The sequence below is a fragment of the Vulpes lagopus genome, chromosome X (genome assembly GCF_018345385.1).
Source record: "Vulpes lagopus strain Blue_001 chromosome X, ASM1834538v1, whole genome shotgun sequence".
NCBI classification, from domain to species: Eukaryota; Metazoa; Chordata; class Mammalia; order Carnivora; family Canidae; genus Vulpes; species Vulpes lagopus.
In genome coordinates, this window is record NC_054848.1 from 15,846,886 (window position 1) to 15,866,066 (window position 19,181).

General features: G+C 38.8%; 1 protein-coding gene across 5 annotated transcripts in view; it reads right to left on the minus strand.

The window, feature by feature from the left end:
- Positions 1-9,208: 9,208 nt before the first annotated feature.
- BCLAF3 (BCLAF1 and THRAP3 family member 3) overlaps positions 9,209-19,181 on the minus strand; it is a 60,911-nt gene continuing 50,938 nt past the window's right edge. For 4 of the 5 annotated variants that reach the window (XM_041741820.1, XM_041741821.1, XM_041741817.1 and 1 more), the window contains one exon: positions 9,209-10,245. In XM_041741820.1, coding sequence (XP_041597754.1) covers positions 10,216-10,245 — 30 coding nt within the window. In that variant the 3' untranslated portion in view covers positions 9,209-10,215. Of the gene's footprint in view, positions 10,246-11,168; positions 11,197-19,181 lie in introns of all 5 variants that reach the window. The other variant, XM_041741819.1, reaches the window with a different exon arrangement.

Here is a 19,181-nt window from a genome sequence, read left to right on the forward strand (position 1 = left end):
CCTCATTGGTGCTAATCAGTAAAGTCCTGACTTGACCTGTTAAGACTAGATTCCTGAAAGAGGTTGAAACTGCAGTTAGGTTAAGTATTAAGTACTGGTATAGTGACTTGGCCTAGCATAAGTGACTCCATTTTGGGCGTATGGTTTTCTTTTTAACTACACTGATACCATTTTTCACTGATCAGATTGGCAAAAATTAAAGAATGTGTCAATACACTCCACTGGCCAGGCTGTGAGGAGACAGGCAGTCTCTCGCATTGTTAGAAGAAAGGGGAACTTGGATAACTCCTGTGAAGAGCTGGCAATACCTAAGACTATTCCATATACTGTTTGCCCTCCAACCCAGCAATCTCATTTGTTGGCTTTTACCCTGAAGATTCAGTTCCAACTAGATGAAAACAAATATGCACAAGGTTATTCATTATAGCATCATTTAAATTACAAAATACTAGAACCTACCTAAATGTCCAAATACAAGAGCATGCTTGGATAAGGGCACAGCTACAAATGGAGTACTACGCAGCTGTACAGAAGCACGGGCGCAATCTCGCAATCTGACACAGAGCGATTTCTAGAATTTCTTACATTAAGAGAGCAGAGTGCAAAAGAAGATATAGAGAATGGGACCTTCTGTGTACGAAAAAGGGGGGAATAAGGCAACATGCATACGTCTGCTTGTCTTTACCAAAAGAAGCACGGGAAACAAGAGGCCAGAAATTAGTCACAAGGAGTGGAAGGGAACAGTACTGAAGGAATACAAGAGGGAGTAACACGTCTCTATATCTTTTTGTAGAATTTTGATTTGTGGAACTATGTTAATGTACTACATGTTCAAAAAATTAAGTCAAATCAACAAGGATGGGAAGGGGGAAAGCTAAAACTGAAAGCAAATGGGAAAAAAAAGCTTGGCTATATTTCGAACGAACAACATAACCACAATGTGGAGGGCTGGGGGTAGTGAAGACCAATTCAAGTAATTTATGAACACAGTGTTTATCTATATACCTTCTGTCTTTAGGGGTGTGGGGGTGGAGAGCTGCAAACAGAGCCTGAACTATTTTTAGTAGGTTTGCTTCCTGTCGTGCTATGACTGAAGCAAGTGTGAAACTATTTTAGGTGTCTTGTGGAATTGAGCAAATGATGAAATGATTTGTTGTTGTTGGGAGCCAGGGTCCTCACTGTGAAAGAAGGGACGTACAACTATGAAATAGGGAAAGCAAGAAAGAATCCTATAGGGGCCGATGGGAGGTATCAACGTGACCTCGTCACTTCTAAAATGTGTATGTGTATGTAATATGCATACGTGTGTGTGTGTGTGTGTGTCCGTTTCCTAGCTACGGCTGCCGGAAAGGCTTAGAAGCAAAGACACTCCACTAGCAACAGGCTCTAGTGCCCAAATCTTGGTCTTTAATATCATTACCCACTAAAAGAAACCAGGCCTCCTTAGAGAAATGGCTGATTTCAAGGCTGAGGCAAAGGAATGTTCAAGATGAACCTGGAGCATCTTGTAGGCCACAAGTAAGGAAGTGCTAAAAATAATTTTGGGGCATAGTAGAAGGTATAGTCATCAGCTTAAAAGGGCTCCCACTGGCCAAAGCTGGGATAATTTGAACACTAAAATAATCAAGGACAATAATGAATCACAGACCACTGAAAAAGTAGGAATGAATCCATATCAATAATAAAGACAAATTAATGGGAGTAAAGGGGAGGTCCTAGCGTCTAGGAGAATATCAATGCCAGCTGCTTAACATGGAGGGAGTCCTGGAGTTGGAAAATCATCATTTTGTAGCCGTAATTGTAAAGATTGGTTCAGACAAGAGCCATTAAGTTACTGAATCTATGGGGGTGATGTTGATGAAGAATAGCATATTTCAAATCTGAAAGTATCTCCTTACAGATTGCTTATTTAATGCAGGCAAAACAAAACAAAAAAATTCAGTAATTATACAGCAGAAAGAGTGGACAAGTCCTTGGACCAGGTGATTAAAATTAATGTCACCTTTATAACATCATCTACCATAGCCAAATCATGGAAACAGCCCAAGTGTTCATCACTGATGAGTGGATAATGAAGATGTGGTATATATACACGATGGAATATCACTCAACCATCAAAAAGAACAAAATCTTGCCATTTGCAATGACCTGGATGGAGCTAGAGAGTATTATGCTAAGTGAAATAAGTCAGTCAGAGAAAGATGAATACCACATGGCATCACTCATAAATGGAATTTAAGAAACAAAACAAACACAGGAAAAAAGAGAGAAAGAGACAAACCAAGAAACAGGGAACAAACTGATGGTTACCACAGGGGAGAGGGTGGGGGGATGGGTGAAGCAGGTGATGGGGATTCAGGAGGGCACTTGTCTCGATGAGTACCGGATGATGTATGGAAGTGTGGAATCACAATATTGTACACCTGAAGCTAATAGTACACTTTTAACCAGCTGGAATTTGAATTAAATTTTTAAAAAAATAAATAAAATTAACATCACCAATGAGAGACAGGTGGGTGTGGATATAGCACCCTGACTGGAACACAGTATCACTCAAAGTATTCTGACCGGGATTACAGCCCTGCAGATACTTCAACTTTAGCTCAGTAAGAGCCATTTCAGACTTCTGACCTTAGAGCTGTAAGATAATAAATTTGTGTTGCCTTAAATCACTGAGTTTGTGGTAATATGTTACAGCAGCAATAGGAAACTAATACGCCTGGAATATGGGTGACAAACTACATAAAAGTACTCTAACATGGTAAATTTTCTGATGTTGACAACTACTATGGTTATGTAAGAGAATGTCCTTGTTCTTAGGAAATATTCACTGAAGTATTGAGAAGTAATGGATATGATGTGTGAAATCTACTTTCAAATGAGTCGGAAAAAAATGTGTGTGTGTGCATGTACACACAGAACAAATGACGGAGCAAATGGAAAATATTAACAGGTAAAGCTGAGTAAATGGTGTATTGATGATCCTGGTACTATTGCAACTTTTCTGTAAGTTTGAAATTATTTCCAAATTTAAAAAGTTAGATAAACAACTGGTTGAAATATATGATAATGTCATGTTCCTAATTGCAGTGCAGATGAAAAATAACTGAACCAGAACACCACACATGTCTTCTTGAAAGCAATGAAGGACTGTATCCCATCCCCAATACTGATCAACTACTAAAAAGATAAAGTTCTGTAGATTTTGTTGCTCTTAATACCCACAATATTTACTGAGGCCTGCTCTGTGGCTGGTAGCCTCCAAGCCTGGCAGTATAAGGGAAATTACAAGCTGTCTGTTCTTGAGATGTTAAGAATCTGATGTAAGAAAGAAAGAAAAGGTGGATTAAATTTTGGCACTGAGAATGACTTACCACCTAGCTCCTGGGAAGATGCCCAGGGTCTGATAGTTCCCTTTATGCTTCATCTCCTTGTCTCCAGGAAACTGTGGAACAGGGCTCCTAGGGGAGTTCCTGGAAGGAAGGCTGGTTAAGTAACAACTCTGAAAAGCAGCCCACCTTACTGCTTTTCTTTCCAAGTATTTCATAAATAAGCCAGGTGCTAAAATTTGGACTCTTTTTTTCTGTAGGTACCAAGAAGCTGCTACAAAGTTTTGGCTAATATGGGGGTGTTTATAGCCATTCAACAAGTATTTCTTTTTTTTTTAAATTTTTATTTATTTATTATAGTCACACACACAGAGAGAGAGAGAGAGAGAGAGAGAGAGAGGCAGAGACATAGGCAGAGGGAGAAGCAGGCTCCATGCACCGGGAGCCCGACGTGGGATTCGATCCCGGGTCTCCAGGATCGCGCCCTGGGTCAAAGGCAGGCGCCAAACCGCTGCGCCACCCAGGGATCCCAAGTATTTCTTTTTTTTAAAGATTTATCTATTTATTTATTCAGAGAGAGAGAGAGAGAGAGAGAGGCAGAGACACAGGCAGAGAGAGAAGCAGGCTCCATGCAGGGAGCCCGACGTGGGACTGAATCCTGGGTCTCCAGGATCACACCCCGAGCTGCAGGCGGCGCTAAACCGCAGCACCACCGGGGCTGCCCTAAACTGCCGCAGCTCCGGGGCTGCCCTCAACAAGTATTTCTGAGCTACTGGTATATGTCAGACCCAGAGCCAGATGGAGGGTAGAAAGAAAGAGACTATACCTCTAGTTGCTGTGCTTAAGGGCTTAAGCAAGGGTGTGCTTAGGTATTCTGGAAGCCCAGAGGAAAGGCAGCTAACCCAATGAGGCTTGGTTGGAAAAGCTACCAATCTGAGTCTTAAGAATCAGGTTTGAAGCAATTGACCAGGCAGATACAGGGAAAGGACATTTGGGACAATGGAAATTGAACAAAGCATGCGTGCAGGTGCAAAAGCTGGTGAGTGAGGCACATTTAAAGGCAGCTCAGGGTGCCTGGGTGACTCAGTTGAGTGATGGACTCTTGATTTTGGCTCAGGTCATGATCTCAGGGTCGTTGGATTGAGCCCTGCCTGAGGCTCTATGCTCAACAGGAAGTCTGCTTCTCTTTCTCTCTTTCTCCTCCATCTCTCCCTCTGCCCCTCCCCCAACCCAGCTCACTCTTGGGAGCGCTCTTTTTCTATTTTTTTATTTTTTATTTTTTTAAAGATTTAATTTATTTATGAGAGACACAGAGAGAGAGAGGCAGAGACACAGGCAGAGGGAGAAGCAGGCTCCATGCAGGGAGCCCGATGTGGGACTTGATCTTAGGACTCCAGGACCACACCCTGGGCCAAAGACAGGCACTAAACCACTGAGCCACCCAGGGATCCCCTCTTTATTTTTTTTAAAGGTTTTATTTATTTATTCATGAGACACAGAGAGAGAGGCAGAGACATAGGCAGAAGGAGAAACAGGCTCCCTGTGGAGAGCCCGATGCAGAACTCGATCCCAGGATCCCAGGACCATGCCCAGAACCCAAGGCAGACAGCCAACCGCTGAGCCACTCAGCCGTCTCTTTTTCTCTCTTTAAAATAAACAAATAAATCTTTAAAAAAATAAAAATAAAGGGAGCTTAAACTCTGTGGGACATCTGGCTGGCTCAGTAGGCTACATCCACATCAGGGGTCGTGAGTCTGAGCAGCCCTGTGTTCCCTGTAATCCCATGCAGAACTAGTCATCAGCAAGAATTTCACAACATCAAATCAACTTCTTCTTTACTAAATATTATTTTAAACATCATTAGGAGGCATTAGAATTTGAAGAATTTAGGAAATTATCTGTAAAACTTAGTTTTTAATATCTTTAATGATGTGTACAGCAAAAACAAGCCCTCTGTACTTTAATATGGTACTCTAGGATTTCATAAGACATTTGTAGCTTTCTGGGAATGGGATTCTATCCCTTCCCTTCCAAAATACAGTAACTTGAATGTCATAGAAACTACAAACATGTTTTAAATTTATAAGTGACTACCTGCAAAGACTGAATATACATGTATAAAATATTATATCAACTACCAAAAGAAAAGCTCAGAAAAGACTAATGAAAAAATATCAAAATGTTAGTTTATACTAAATCTATTTAAGCAGTGTGATTATGAATGCATCTTTTTCCTTTTACATACTATTCTATGTACATTAAAAAAATTAATCTCCTCACCCAACACGGAACTCCAATTTATAGCTCTGGGATCAAAAGTTGTATGCTTGGGCAGCCCGCGTGGCTCAGCGGTTTAGCGCCGCCTTCAGTCGGGGGTGTGATCCTGGAGACCTGGAGTCCCACGTCGGGCTCCCTGCATGGAGCCTGCTTCTCCCTCTGCCTGTGTCTCTGCCTCTCTTTCTCCCTCTCTGTGTGTCTGTCATGAATAAATAAATAAAATCTTAAAAAAAAAGTCGTATGCTCTACCGACTGAGCAAGCTAGGTGACCCTATTCTATGTACTTTATATTGTCAGAGGAAAAGTCTTGTCTTTTTTAAAACAACAGTAGTAAAATGATTTAAACTATATGTAATTACATTAAAAATTTAAGTCAAGATCTTCTTTTTTAAAGTATTTATTTGAGAGAGAGAGAGAGAGAGAGAGAGAGAACGAGTGAAGGGAAGGAGCAGAGGGAGAGGGAGAAGTAGACTCCCCGCTGAGCAGGGAGCCTGACTCGGAGCTCAATCCCAGGGTTCCGGGATCATGACCTGAGCCGAAGGCAGACAATCAACTGAGCCACCCAGGTGCCCCTAAGTCAAGAATTCTTACTAAAAAGTCAATACAACATATACTTAAATAAGCTTACCCACGTTATGGTGTGGGAGGAGGAATGCAGAGGTTAAAAACCCCTCTGGACTAAGGTAAACTAGGCGGCCCTTGGAAGTAAAATTTGTATACATGGATCTTTAGTAACATATACTATAGATAGGATTAAATATCCTTACTACTTAAAAAAGAGGAATGACTTTATTTTATAAAAATGATACAATGTTTGTTGTATTCAACTAATACAGAAAAGCACAAAGAATCACTCATAACCCCACCACTTAAAAAACCACCAGTGTTGACAGTGGGTGGGCATGTTTCCAGACCTCTCTACTCATAAGTACAGGCAGGATTGATGGTGGGAATTGCTATACTTTTTATTTGAAAAAGTTTTAGTTAATTTTATTTGCTATAGAAAAACCTTAAACATGAAACTGAAGGGGCTGCTGAACTTGAGATGTTTCTTTGCTATAAGGCTACTGGTTCCCAGAAGAGCTTTATAAGTCAGTGATTCTCAAACTTGAACACATAGCAGAGTCCCTTGGAGTGCAGGCAGACTGCTGGGCCCAAGCTCGCTTCTGATTCAGTAGGTCTGGAGTGAGGCCAAGAATCGTCATTTCTAAGTTTTACAGGTGATGCTGATATCACTGACTGGGGACCACACTTTGAGAACCAGTGCACTTAAAGGTCAGGAAAAAGACTGTGAAAGACTTAAGGTTGGTCACTAGGTTTCTTCTATATTATATAATACAATCTTAGACATTGTAACTTGACATGATACCTAGCTTCACAAAATGAGGCAGTTTTTAATCCTCATCCCACTTGCCCCAACAAGTCCTAATTGATCAGTAAATGCTAATTTTTTTTCGAGATTTTTAACATTTACATTCTATTCTGCAACTATAATTCCTCAGTTTTAAAATCTTAGTTTTGTATTTTAATGGACTCAGAGTTCATACCGTTCCTTTTGCTGGAATTACTTTGGGGAACCGGATATCTGTTCTTTTCTGGGTTCCCATTAAGTGTCCAGAACCAAGGCTCACCAAGATGGGGTCAACTTTGTTTCTTTACTCTGTGCTACTTAGGAGGTGGGAGAGGGGTTGAAGTCACTCCACACCTTGTTGCATTAGCATCACCCCTCTTCCTTGTTTGGTTGCTGAATTTGATAGATAATGGAAAAAGTGAGTTTCTGATACAGTTTTACTTTTCCTGCTTCCATCTGGAAGTATCACCATCCTTAAAAAAAAAAAACTTCATAAATGTAGGATTTGTTGGATAAAATGTGGTCCACATTATGCATCCAGCTATTTCATTATAATGCAAATAGCTTTTTCAAATAGAAAAAAAAGAAAATGTAGCCTCTAAAATATATATAGTTTTGTCTGTGATAAGATTATGGGTGTCTTTTTTAAAATGAAATTTACATTGAGATAAATGGAGATATACATGTACCTATTACAAAGAATACAGAGATCCCATGTACACTTTAGCCAGTTTCCCTCAAACCATCAAATTTTAAAACCAGCAAAATCACCCACATAGTGCCTTTTGAGGTTTGTGAAACCAGTAAGAAATGTGACCAGGGGATATGCAACCAGAATGCCAACTTTTTTCCTCAACTTTTGTGTGTGTGTGTGTATATATATATATATATATATATATATATATATATCCAGTAGAGTACTTAACACTCTATATTGGATTCTTTGTTTTTGTGAATTTCTTCTCCAACAGTTTATGAGGTTCCTCAGAGGAGGGACTCTTGTCCCCCCAGGGTCAGGGAAGAGCCTACCACACAGGGGAGGAAGGGGAGAAGGCAATAGTCTATGACTTACCAAAACAACTTCTCTTCTATAGTCTTATGCATTAGAGAATTCAAATTCTTCTTAGTCAATAAAAAATGCTATGGATAAGGAAACCTGTTCAGCCTCCACATGCAAATTAGATATTAAGTTGCTAAGAAACATATTCTACTTGTTATTCATTAAACTAATATTTAATAAGTCCTTACTGTATGTCAAGTAGGATGTTGGGAGTTGGGGATACTACAGTGAACAAGACAGACACAGTCCCTGTCCTTATTTTATACTCTAAATTATAAAGCAAGCCTTTCTTTTTAGGCTTTAAACTATAAAGCAAGCCTTTCTTTTTAGGCTTTAAACCTTATGCATGCAATATTTTCTGAATGCATCCACATTACCAATAGGTATTTTGTAAATAACATGTTTTGCATATTGAGACGATGCCAAAAGTATATTCATATATGCCTCAAAAGGAAATCAGCTGTGGAATGATTAATATTGAGTCAATTGTCTTAGCCTTATGTGCTACGATAAATAGAGCCAAAGAATTAACACTGTTTACCAAGTTACATTTCCATGTTCAACATCCAGTTTCCCTATCGGACTATTTGGACCATAAAAGCAGGCTCCATGTGTCTTGTTTTCTTGTTCACTGCTGTAATTTTAGCACAGAATCTGTGCAATAAATGTGTTAACCAAATGGTTAAATGTTCAAGGCTCATAAGTGTCCCCCAGAATATGAGAATAAACGGGATTCTTTTAAAATTTAAGGCAGATGTTATGAGTACCTCACACAATATACAATGTCATACTGCTGCACATGTCTTTTCTTACCATAAGTGGAATGTTAAATATGTTTGGAAAACCTGACCTAGGGAGATGGTACACAGCAGTAAGACAGGCCATCTGCCTAAATTTATTAGCCAATTCTAATGTAAGTACTCTTCCCCTCACTTATTACTGAACCACTATAAGGAAAGGCGGCCCTATCTTACAAAGATAAAAAAAAAATTAAATGTTTGTAGTAAGATTTTTCATAATCCAGACATGAGAAATCAAATTCTTACCAGATTTTGGCTTTAGAAGTTCTGCCTTTGTAAGTGAAAAATGATTTTAAATATCAACAGGTCCTACTCAGCGCTGTAATTCTCATATGAAATCAAAATAATGTTCTCACAAACTGGCAAGTAACTTCTTCAAGCAGAAGGAGCACAGTATTTTATTTTATTACAAATAAGCATTTCACAAAATTTTAATTGGGAATGTATACGTACTATTATGCAGAACAAAGAAAACATAAAGATAATAAGGTACCAGGACCTAAAATATCATTTAAAATCCCATCAATTTTATCTTATGCTAGTAGATACTCAATACAATTGAACTTAAAATAAACACTTTATAACAGGTGCTTGCAAAATGTATAATGCTGTAGTAGTAAAGTACAATTTCCAAATATGAGATTTTGTCTGTAAGATTTTTAAAAAGCCTTTAAAAATATGATATGCACAAGCTTGCCCTGAGGGAAAGTAAGATGGAATATAAATTACAAAATCTTTACATATTTTCCACAATAGCATTTTGAAATTGGAAAGAGCAAACAGTGGTGGAAAAAACAGAATGAACCAATTGGTAAAAATTCAGTGCATTCATAACTACCTGATGGAAATTTTGAAGCACCTTTTCTCGTGCCTTCTTATAATATGAAATGTATAAATTATATAGGCCTTGATCTTAAGAAACTTAAGAAAATTTCAAGTTATAAGCCAAACTGTCATCAGAAAAAAGAAAAATCTGATATAAAATTTGCTACTTATAAGGCCACTGTTTCAAGTTCTTTCATGTACAGACACTATACAATTCAGATATTTTTGTTTTTGTTTTTATTACATAAGCAAAACTTTCAACATAGAAACATCTAGATATAACTCAGTTAAATTCTCTATGAAACCATGCTCAGAAAAAAATGCATCAACAAATAATGCCCTTTTGAAACTTTTTGCAAAAGAAACTGCAGTTAATACAACTTTTAAATTGAATACTGTAATTTAAAAGCAATTAAGTGTAAAAAAGTTGCAGCATTCCACTACAGAAAAATAAAGTTATTTTATCAAGAAAATTACAGTATTAGTGCTTTAGTGCCAATTCTAACTCCTGACAAAAAGAGGTGCTCCCAAATATCATCCTGTAGTGTCGTTTCCATTTGTAATAATTCCAGATTAGATTGTTGTGGCAATGTTTGCATATTCCTATTGAGAGAAAACAAAAGAAATACAGACTTCAAAAGAAGAGTCAGTTATAACATCTGAGCTAGAGTTCTCTTAACATTGCAATTTTAAGCTATTTTAATTCATGTAGTACTACTCGCAGCCAAGACCCCCACAAAGGTATGTGGAACCCCAAAGACGCAAAGTAACAACAGAACACATCAAAGCAGATATTAAATGGTTAAGTCAGTAGGACAAAGAAAATAATAAGACACTCTACGCTGGTTATTAGTAAGTTGATGAAAAGGCATTTTGCTATTTGGGGGAGTTTCACTGGATCATAAAAAAAAAAAATTCAAGGGAACCCTGGGTGGCGCAGCGGTTTAGCGCCTGCCTTTGGCCCAGGGCGCGATCCTGGAGACCCGAGATCAAATCCCACATCGGGCTCCCGGTGCATGGAGCCTGCTTCTCCCTCTGCCTATGTCTCTGCCTCTCTCTTTCTGTCTGTGTGACTATCATAAATAAATAAAAATTAAAAAAAAAATTCAAGACTCTTAAAACTCAACACGGAGCCTGATGTGATACACACAATCCCAAACTGGAATTTTATCTTTGACATCATATGGCATCTTTAATTTTAAATTGACATGGACTCTTCTAGCTTGGGTGACAGCAGAGAAAGCTATTGGGAGTCTGGGAGGGGGGAAGCTTTCTTGCTTTCGGATAGTTACTTACAACATAAAAAGATGTAAGTCTTCCGTAAACAAAGGAAAAGGAATTCACAACAATAAAACTGTGATTAAAGAGGGTAATGAATGTGGATTCTATACTGTGATGCTATGCGAAATATTAAATTACCAACCACAAACTGGACAGAATACCATGCAACTAATAAAAGAGCAAAAATGGTAAATGGCATGTTTTTCTGGGACATTAAAGATATTTATTAATACATATATCCTTACCTTTTAATAGGATCTTACATTATTAAAACTGAAAGAAATTTAAAAGTTGATTTATTTTTTGTCATTACATTAGTATGGAAACATTTAATTCCAAACAAAAGCAGTAAAAAAAAAAAAAAAAAAAAAGCAGTGCTGATAGATAATTCTTATTCTATTTTAGTTAATTATGAAATGTGCAAAATACATATATATATATATACAGATACACACACACACACACACACACACACAGTCAACATCATTCCTTTAAATAGAGGTAGACTTCATTGTGTCCCATTTCCTCACTGGTCACATAATACAAAACCATATATTTTGTCCACCAAATAAAATATCTGTTGCCTATTCACAACTTTAAAAGGAAACTCTGACTATAATAATTCTTTAAAGTTTTTCAACTGAAATATCTTGATTTTACAAATGTAAAATTATTCTGGATCACATTCACCCTTGACATAGCTTCTTCCACACCATCTCTCAGCTCGATCCCTCCATTCTTCCAATTATTTGGAAACCTACTTTAAACAGGATGCTGACCTTGGTATATGAGCACCAGGCTGGACTAGGTTTTCTTAAGTGGACACCTGGTATCACTGCCAATGCTCCCTTGTGGGTCTTCTTGCACCTCGTCTCCTCCCCAGAACCCTGCGTACCCACCACTCACCAAGAAATCATCCTCAGCAATACTTTCTCTTCAGTCTAGCAAGCTGTTCTACCTCATACGTCGTATCTTCGATACCTTACCTCGTTTGTGAGGCCTTCAGTAACCTGCACACTGCTATCTTTACCCAACTCTCTACGCTCTGCCACCAAATATGGATCTTTGGCTGTAGTCCCTTCTATGCTCTGCTATTCTCCATGACTCAGTTTACCTCCTCTGTAAGAGGAGAGTAAAACATCAAGGTACTGAGCATGTTTTCCCTGGCCATTCCTAACATATTGATTTTTCTTCCTCTCTTTAGACATTTGCCATCTGTGAAATTAAGCTCTTCAAAACTAGGGTTATGCGATGAGTTAATATAGCATACCTGACTGCTATCCTTTGAAAGGCCTACTTCCGAGGTTGGCCCTTGGCTATCAGCCAGGAACTTAGATTTGGGGAGGATCCCCACCACTGATGAGCGTCTAAACTATGCAAACAATATGGTCTATGCTGAACACCTGCTTTCCTTCTGAGAGTCTGGAGTTCGGGTATGTAACTGGTAGGGGGAGCTCATGTGACCAGCCCTCGATTAACCCTGGCCATTGAGTCTCTAATGAGCTTTCTTGGTTGGGAACATTTCACATATGTTATCACAGCTCATTGCTGGGGGAACTAAGCACGTCCTGTGTGACTCCACTAGGAGAGGGACTCTTGGAAACTTGCACCCGGTGTCCTCTGGCACTGGGACTTTGCCTGTGTGCCAATTCCCTCTGCTGATGTTCTGTGCAGCTTTCTACTGTACCACATCACAGCTGTGAGTGCCACCATATGCTGAGTCCTTTGAGTTCTCCTAGCAAATCACCAAACCTGGGACTAGTCTTGGGGACGCTGACACAATGGCTACCATTCACCAACTTTTTAGAGCTATAAATAGATGTGTGAGAGCGTGTGTATATATATGGTTAGATTTGATTCTATTCAACAGGCACTTTCTGAAAACAGACTATATAAAAGGCAAAAAGGAGAAGATAGGAAGACTAATAAAAAAAAGAAGACTAATGAGGTACCCTCTATCTTCAAGGAGCTGATCATCTATTTGGGGAAACAGGAAGGTAAACAGCAACAGTCAGAGACCAAATAAACCAGAGCTTTGGTAAGGCTTTATAGTGGGTCTTAAAAGGAAAGGTTTAAGGTTTAATAAGAAAATGATGAGAATCAGAAGGCTATTTCCAGGTAAGAGAATAGCAGGAACAAAGATACAAATACATGAAAATGTATGTTATGCTCCAAAAAAGCAGAGGGTCCTGAAGAATGAAGAATTGTGCTTAGAAAGGCAGCTTATGAGGGCTGGAACTGGCAAAAAAGTCCAGTCTCTTCTAAGTAACAGACTCCTTGGAAGGGGTTTGTGTAAGAGTGACATGATTCAATCTGTGTTTTGGGACAATAACTGTGCTAGTAGTGAATGGACAGAATAAGCAATCACAGCAGGCAAGGAAACAAATTTGAGGCTTCAAAGATTCCAGAGGCAGATGAGGAATACAGAAGAATGTAGTGCACACTAAAGGTGGCATTTTCAATCAGTGGGGAAAGGACATATTATTCAATAAATGGTGTTTATTATTTTTTTTTAATAAATGGTGTTTAAAAATACTGATGATCCATTGGGAAAAAAATTTTGATTCCAACTCACACTGTATTATAAAAATAAATTCTAGAGGGAATGAATATGTATTTTAAAATTTAACCATAAAACCACTTAAAGGAAACACTATAAGGAATTTTTATAAGGATAAGTATGATATGAAATCTCTAAGCCTTTACTGGACCAACTCAAATAGACACTTGAACATTTACAAGTTTTGTGTTGTAAAAGCTACCACAAACAACAGACCAACATAAAATAAATACCAGCAAAATGTATGATAGGTTAACACCTTCAGTAAATCAGGAGCTCTCACAAATAAATAAGAAAAAGTACTATCCCTCAAAAGAAATGCTGGCAAAGCACAGAAATAAGGAAATTGAGGGAAGGCATGCAATTGACTCACAGACACATAAAAATATGCTCATATCATTAATAACCAAAGAAAGATAAATGAGAAGTATTTTCTGCTATTAGATTGACAATAATAAAGAATAATAACATAGAGTACTGGTGAGGGTATAGGTAAACAGGTCCTTTCGTGTACTTCTGGTCAGAGTATAAAGAATAAAAAGAAGACTATGACAAGGTACCAAAATGTCAGTGTTCCCAGTGCTGCTACCAAAAATAAAGGAAACCTGTAAGCTATTCCAAAGTCATCAACAGAGGCTTGGTTAAGTAAGTTGGCAATTATCAAACTGGGGTATGCCTACCATTAGGAACATATGAAGACTTTCCAAGGAGCATGTGGGGACAGAGAGTTTGGAAAGAAGTAATAGCTAGATCTTCAAATTCCCAGGGTTCACTTTCCAAAATTAACCTGTCTGCACAACTGGTTAGGGCTGGTGCCTCACCTCCCATTTCATATGAGAAAGATACACCTTCTCATTCTGAATTTTACTACTTTGCATTACCTAAAGATCCCCCAAACAGGACAGTTGTAGATACTGGTGATGGTGTCATGAAAATGAGTCCACCCTAGCAGCTAGTAATAAATAGCATACTTCTGCAAGCCACATGGCTTCTGATTCTTTGCTTTTGTTTAATAAAATTGAAGGACAAAATCAAGCTGTCAGTAAAAGAACATTCAAAATAGTTTTTGATGACAGATCACTAAGTGATTTTTTGGCCTATAATTCAGAGTGAGTCCAAAGAACCAAGTAGCAATGCTACAAAAAAAAGTCCTTTCATTTTCATCTACATGGTTATGCAGACAAGGTTTCTCAGGACTTACATTTATAAAAAGAAAAAATAGAATGGATACTTAGAACACGATATTATTCTATTAGCAGTAAGTAACATTTGTATGTGACTACATGAACTAATTGAAAAGAATAAATAATTCACTTCCAATACGACTTTTGTCTAGTCAATACTTAACAAAACCTGTAATATATTTATGCTACTTTGATCAACTATAACGTTAACTCAATGCAGAGGAAATATTTAACACCTAAGAGTCACAGAATCTATTACAATATATGTCAACTTTGACATATATTGACATAAAAATCTATGAGGTAAATAGAATAATATCCAAATTCAAGGCAAAGACAAGGGAATGACACAAAATACTTTAAAAGAGGTTGTTTGCATATTTTAGAAAATGAATGGTGTTATCATCAAATTTCTGTGGTGTGCAGGTTCCACTGAAGAGCTTCCAAAGAACAATGTAACAGTTTTAGTTAAGACTCTCAGTTTTTATATGCCAGAAATTATACCCCTTATGACAATTTAAACTTATGACAAAAAACTACTAGATACTGACCTAAAAGTATGCAAGTATGCATAATTTTTCAAAATTTCAGGGTATGTTAAACATAGAATGGAATAATATACAACCATTAAAAGGAATGAGATGAATGAAGTAATGGGTGAGTGAGAGAAAGACTTGCACTGGCTAAAGTTAGAAGGAGAACTAGGAGGATTAGTAGGAAAATTTTCTAGCTGGCTGGCTAGCTGCAAGGAGAAACCAGTGGCCTGGGGAGAAGAGTGGGTTTGATTTTATTTTTAACAGTGTTAATGAGATCTAATTCATACACCATACAGGTCACCCATTTAAAGCACACAATTCAATAGTTTTTTAGTATATTCACAGAGGTGTGCAACCATCAGACACTACAACTAGTTTTAGAGTATTTTCCTAGCCACAAAGAATCCCCATACTTGTTAGCAGGCACACACACCCCTATTCTCCCCTAACCCCCCAGTCTCTGGCTACTGCAAATCTACTTTCTGTCTCTATGGCTTCATTTATTCTGAGTATCTCGTATAGATGGAATTATACAATATGTGGTCTTTTTTGACTGACTCCTGTCACTCAGCATCGTGTTTTTAAGGGTCACACATGCTATAGTTTGTACCAATGAAAGTCTGATTTTGGACATGCTGAATTTGAGGTGCCTTCAGGGTATGAGGGTATCTTGGAGGCAGCTGGAAATGTGGAGCTCTGGAGAATAGAGCTAAAGACATCACCAGAGGTAATGGCTAGAACCTTGGGAAGACGTGAGGGCAATCAAGGCAAGTAGAAGAAATAAAGAGAAGAAAGAATATAATGCTAGAGAACGCTTGTATTTTTTAAAGGCTTCATGGAAGGAGAGAAACCACCAAACAAGACAAAGAAGTCAGAGAGATAGATAATGAAACTGGAAGCTCCAGAAGTCACAACTGTCTGAAGGTGATGATACCACCCTGGCACACTTCAGCTCCAGGGACATAGCAGGTGTGTAACAGATTCCTGTTGAGTCACCTGATCTTGCTTCCCATTCTATCTTTATACTCTAGAACTTTCAAGGGTTTTTTCAACCCCAATGGCCATAGATCCCAGTCTTTAACTTCCTTCTTGCAGTGTCATTGCGCTCTCTCCTTTTTCCCCTTTGTATCCATGGGAAGGGCTCTGGTAGGCACCTCACTGACAGGTACCCTGCGAACCGCTAGAAAATCTATGATGCTAAGGAACTCTAGGTCTCCCTGACTGAACACACACTGCTATGATTTTTTTTAGAGGCAATGTTCTCAGAGGTGGCTTCATGAATTTCTACTGCATTCTTTGTCCTACTGTGGTGCATATTCAGACCCTCAAGAGTTTCTGAAAATTTTGTAATGAGCAGAGGATATTTAAGGGGATCACTTGTGAATGTGAATTAAAGACTAGCCTTATTCCAGGTGGTAACAGACATTCCTCCCACCCCCTCATCTTCTAGCCCAAGCACAGAATTCAAGAGAAAGGTGACACAGTAAAAGGGAATCTGGGTGTCAGAAAGGGATTAATAATGAGAAGCACCGGATAAATTAGGAGGAAGAATTTCAGTTCTGTACTTAATACTTCTTGGGAATCTTGATACTTTGCAGGCACCTGGGGAGCCAAAACCACTCTTGTTAAGTGGGATAAGAAGACCTATTAGGAGCACATCTAGGATTTCCCCCACTCCTCTCTGAGACCATTTGGTGTCGGAGAGAGGAAGCACATGTTTGATGGCACAGTATCCAGATCATACTACAGATGAGCATCACAAGACTTTCAAGCCATAAATGATCAGCCAGTCATTTCAACATGGTTGAGGAGTGAGCAGTCCAGACAAGATCAATCTAAGCTTTCCTGGACTATGAGACATGTATGAATGTGTAGGTTCATATCTAATTTCAAGCTCAAGCAGGTTCAGGACACCTAGATTAATTGGTCATGTATCTTTAATTAATCTAGGTGGTGATCTAATAACAATAAAAAGAATGAACTCCCTACTAGGGCAAAAAGTCAAAGCAGTGCACAGATACTGCCCAGACTATGGTTTCTCTCCAGGACAGGACCTTTCAAGTTCCCTCCAATATAGAAGCTTGAGATTAAAAGTGATATAAATGGTACCTCATATTCAGTAAGTCAATATGAGCACAAGTGTCCCTAATCTAAGGGAAAGAGGAAGTAAGCAACACTAGAAAAAACCAAAGGCTCCAAGCCTGCATCTCTTTTCTTTAGGGCATAAAGGATGAGGTGAGATGAAGTAATAGATCTAAGTCATCAGTTTATACAATGGAATGGGGTTTCAGAGTAGCACAATACTACTGGGACAGTCCAAAGGCCAGGTAAGCCTTAAGTACCTTACCTCAGATGTTGGCAGAAACAAAGAACTGCAATGCCTCATTTCTTTCTCTAAAGGTTGAGGTGTGTGGAGCTCAACTGTTAAGTAGGGAGCTAATACCAGGTTATGTACCTAATTTCATGTCATACTTGTAGAGCTGGGCCTTGTTCAAACACAAATGTATAAAAAGCCTACTTATGCTTTGCTTGTAGGCACTGACAGTAGCCAGAATGGAAAGGCCCCTGTCAATGTAGTTACAATACAAAGACATGAAGTAGCATCCAGAAGGGTAGGCCTAAGAAAAATGTAGAAGACACCGTTTGTTAAAAAGTGCAGTGTGTTGGGAATACTTCTAAAGCACTCAAGATGGTAGCGAAAGGCAAAAGGAAGGCAGGCTATGAGCTGCACTGGACCTTAACTGTAATGGCTACATTTTGAATGATGATACAAAAGCCAATGCCCTAAGCTGAAGACTCATAGCAGCTTATGGCTCCCTCTAGGACACACTTTTTTTTTTTAAAGATTTTATTTATTTGAGAGAGAGAGAGAGAGAGAGCGAGCGAGCGACCGCGAGAGCACAAGCCGAGGGGAGGGAGAGAAAGAATCTCAGGCAGACTCCATATTGAGCATGGAGCCTGACAGGTGCTGGGGAGTGTGGGGGGGTGGATGTTTAAGCTCAAGACCCTGAGATCATGACCTGAGCCAAAATCAAGAGTTGGCCACTTAACTAACTGAGCCGCCCAGGTGCCCTTCTAGGACATACTTCTTATATCCTAGGATGAAGGCTTGATGTCTGGTTTCTATTTGCTATTAAGTGAGGCTAGTGGTCAAGTGGTCGGGAAGAACTGGGTGGTAAGAAATGGGCATGGTAAGTCTGAGAAAAGAATGACTAAATGGTACAAGTTCAATGAGCATATAGAAACTGCAGGCTGAGGCAGTCAAGCACTCAGGAACCCCCAGTTATCTAAAAACTGGAGGTAAAAATGGAGTCAAAGGAAGGTAACACAGAGCCAACAGAAGAGAAACACAACAAGTACCTGAAATCCAACCTTGCAACTGATAATAAGGCTTGCCTCAGCCTTCCGCCTTGAGTAGAAATCAATGACTTGCCTCCCTGCAAACAGCCAGGCTGCTAAACTGTGACTGGGGACATATACCGAGATCTGCTGCAGGGAAACTTGCCACATGAGACAGGAAGGAAAGCAGCAACTCAATCTGACAGCAGGGAGGTGGACAAGAGGGGAAAACGTGTCCAGTTCATTTATATTTACAAAGAAGACATGGCTTTCATAACATCAATAACATCAAGAGTAACATACATGGTGAAATTAAAAACTTCACCTCAAGTCTTCAGTTAAAATTGGGGGGTAGGGGGCAGGGTGAGAGAAGTTACAGAAGATACTGTTACCTCTAAAACTTAAAAAAACAGTTGTCAATTTCATTCTACTAGTCCATCTTTTGAAAAATAAGTTTTACTAAAATCACTAAGCAAGCTCAGTGTAAGGGCTTCACAAGTATGAATATTCAAGGAAACATTTATGGTTATAAAATTAAGAAAACCACAGTTGGACCATTTGATAGCAACAATGGATACACACATATTTCTCAGAGAAAATATAGCCCCAAATTAACAAAAATAAGTCCGAAAATTGGCA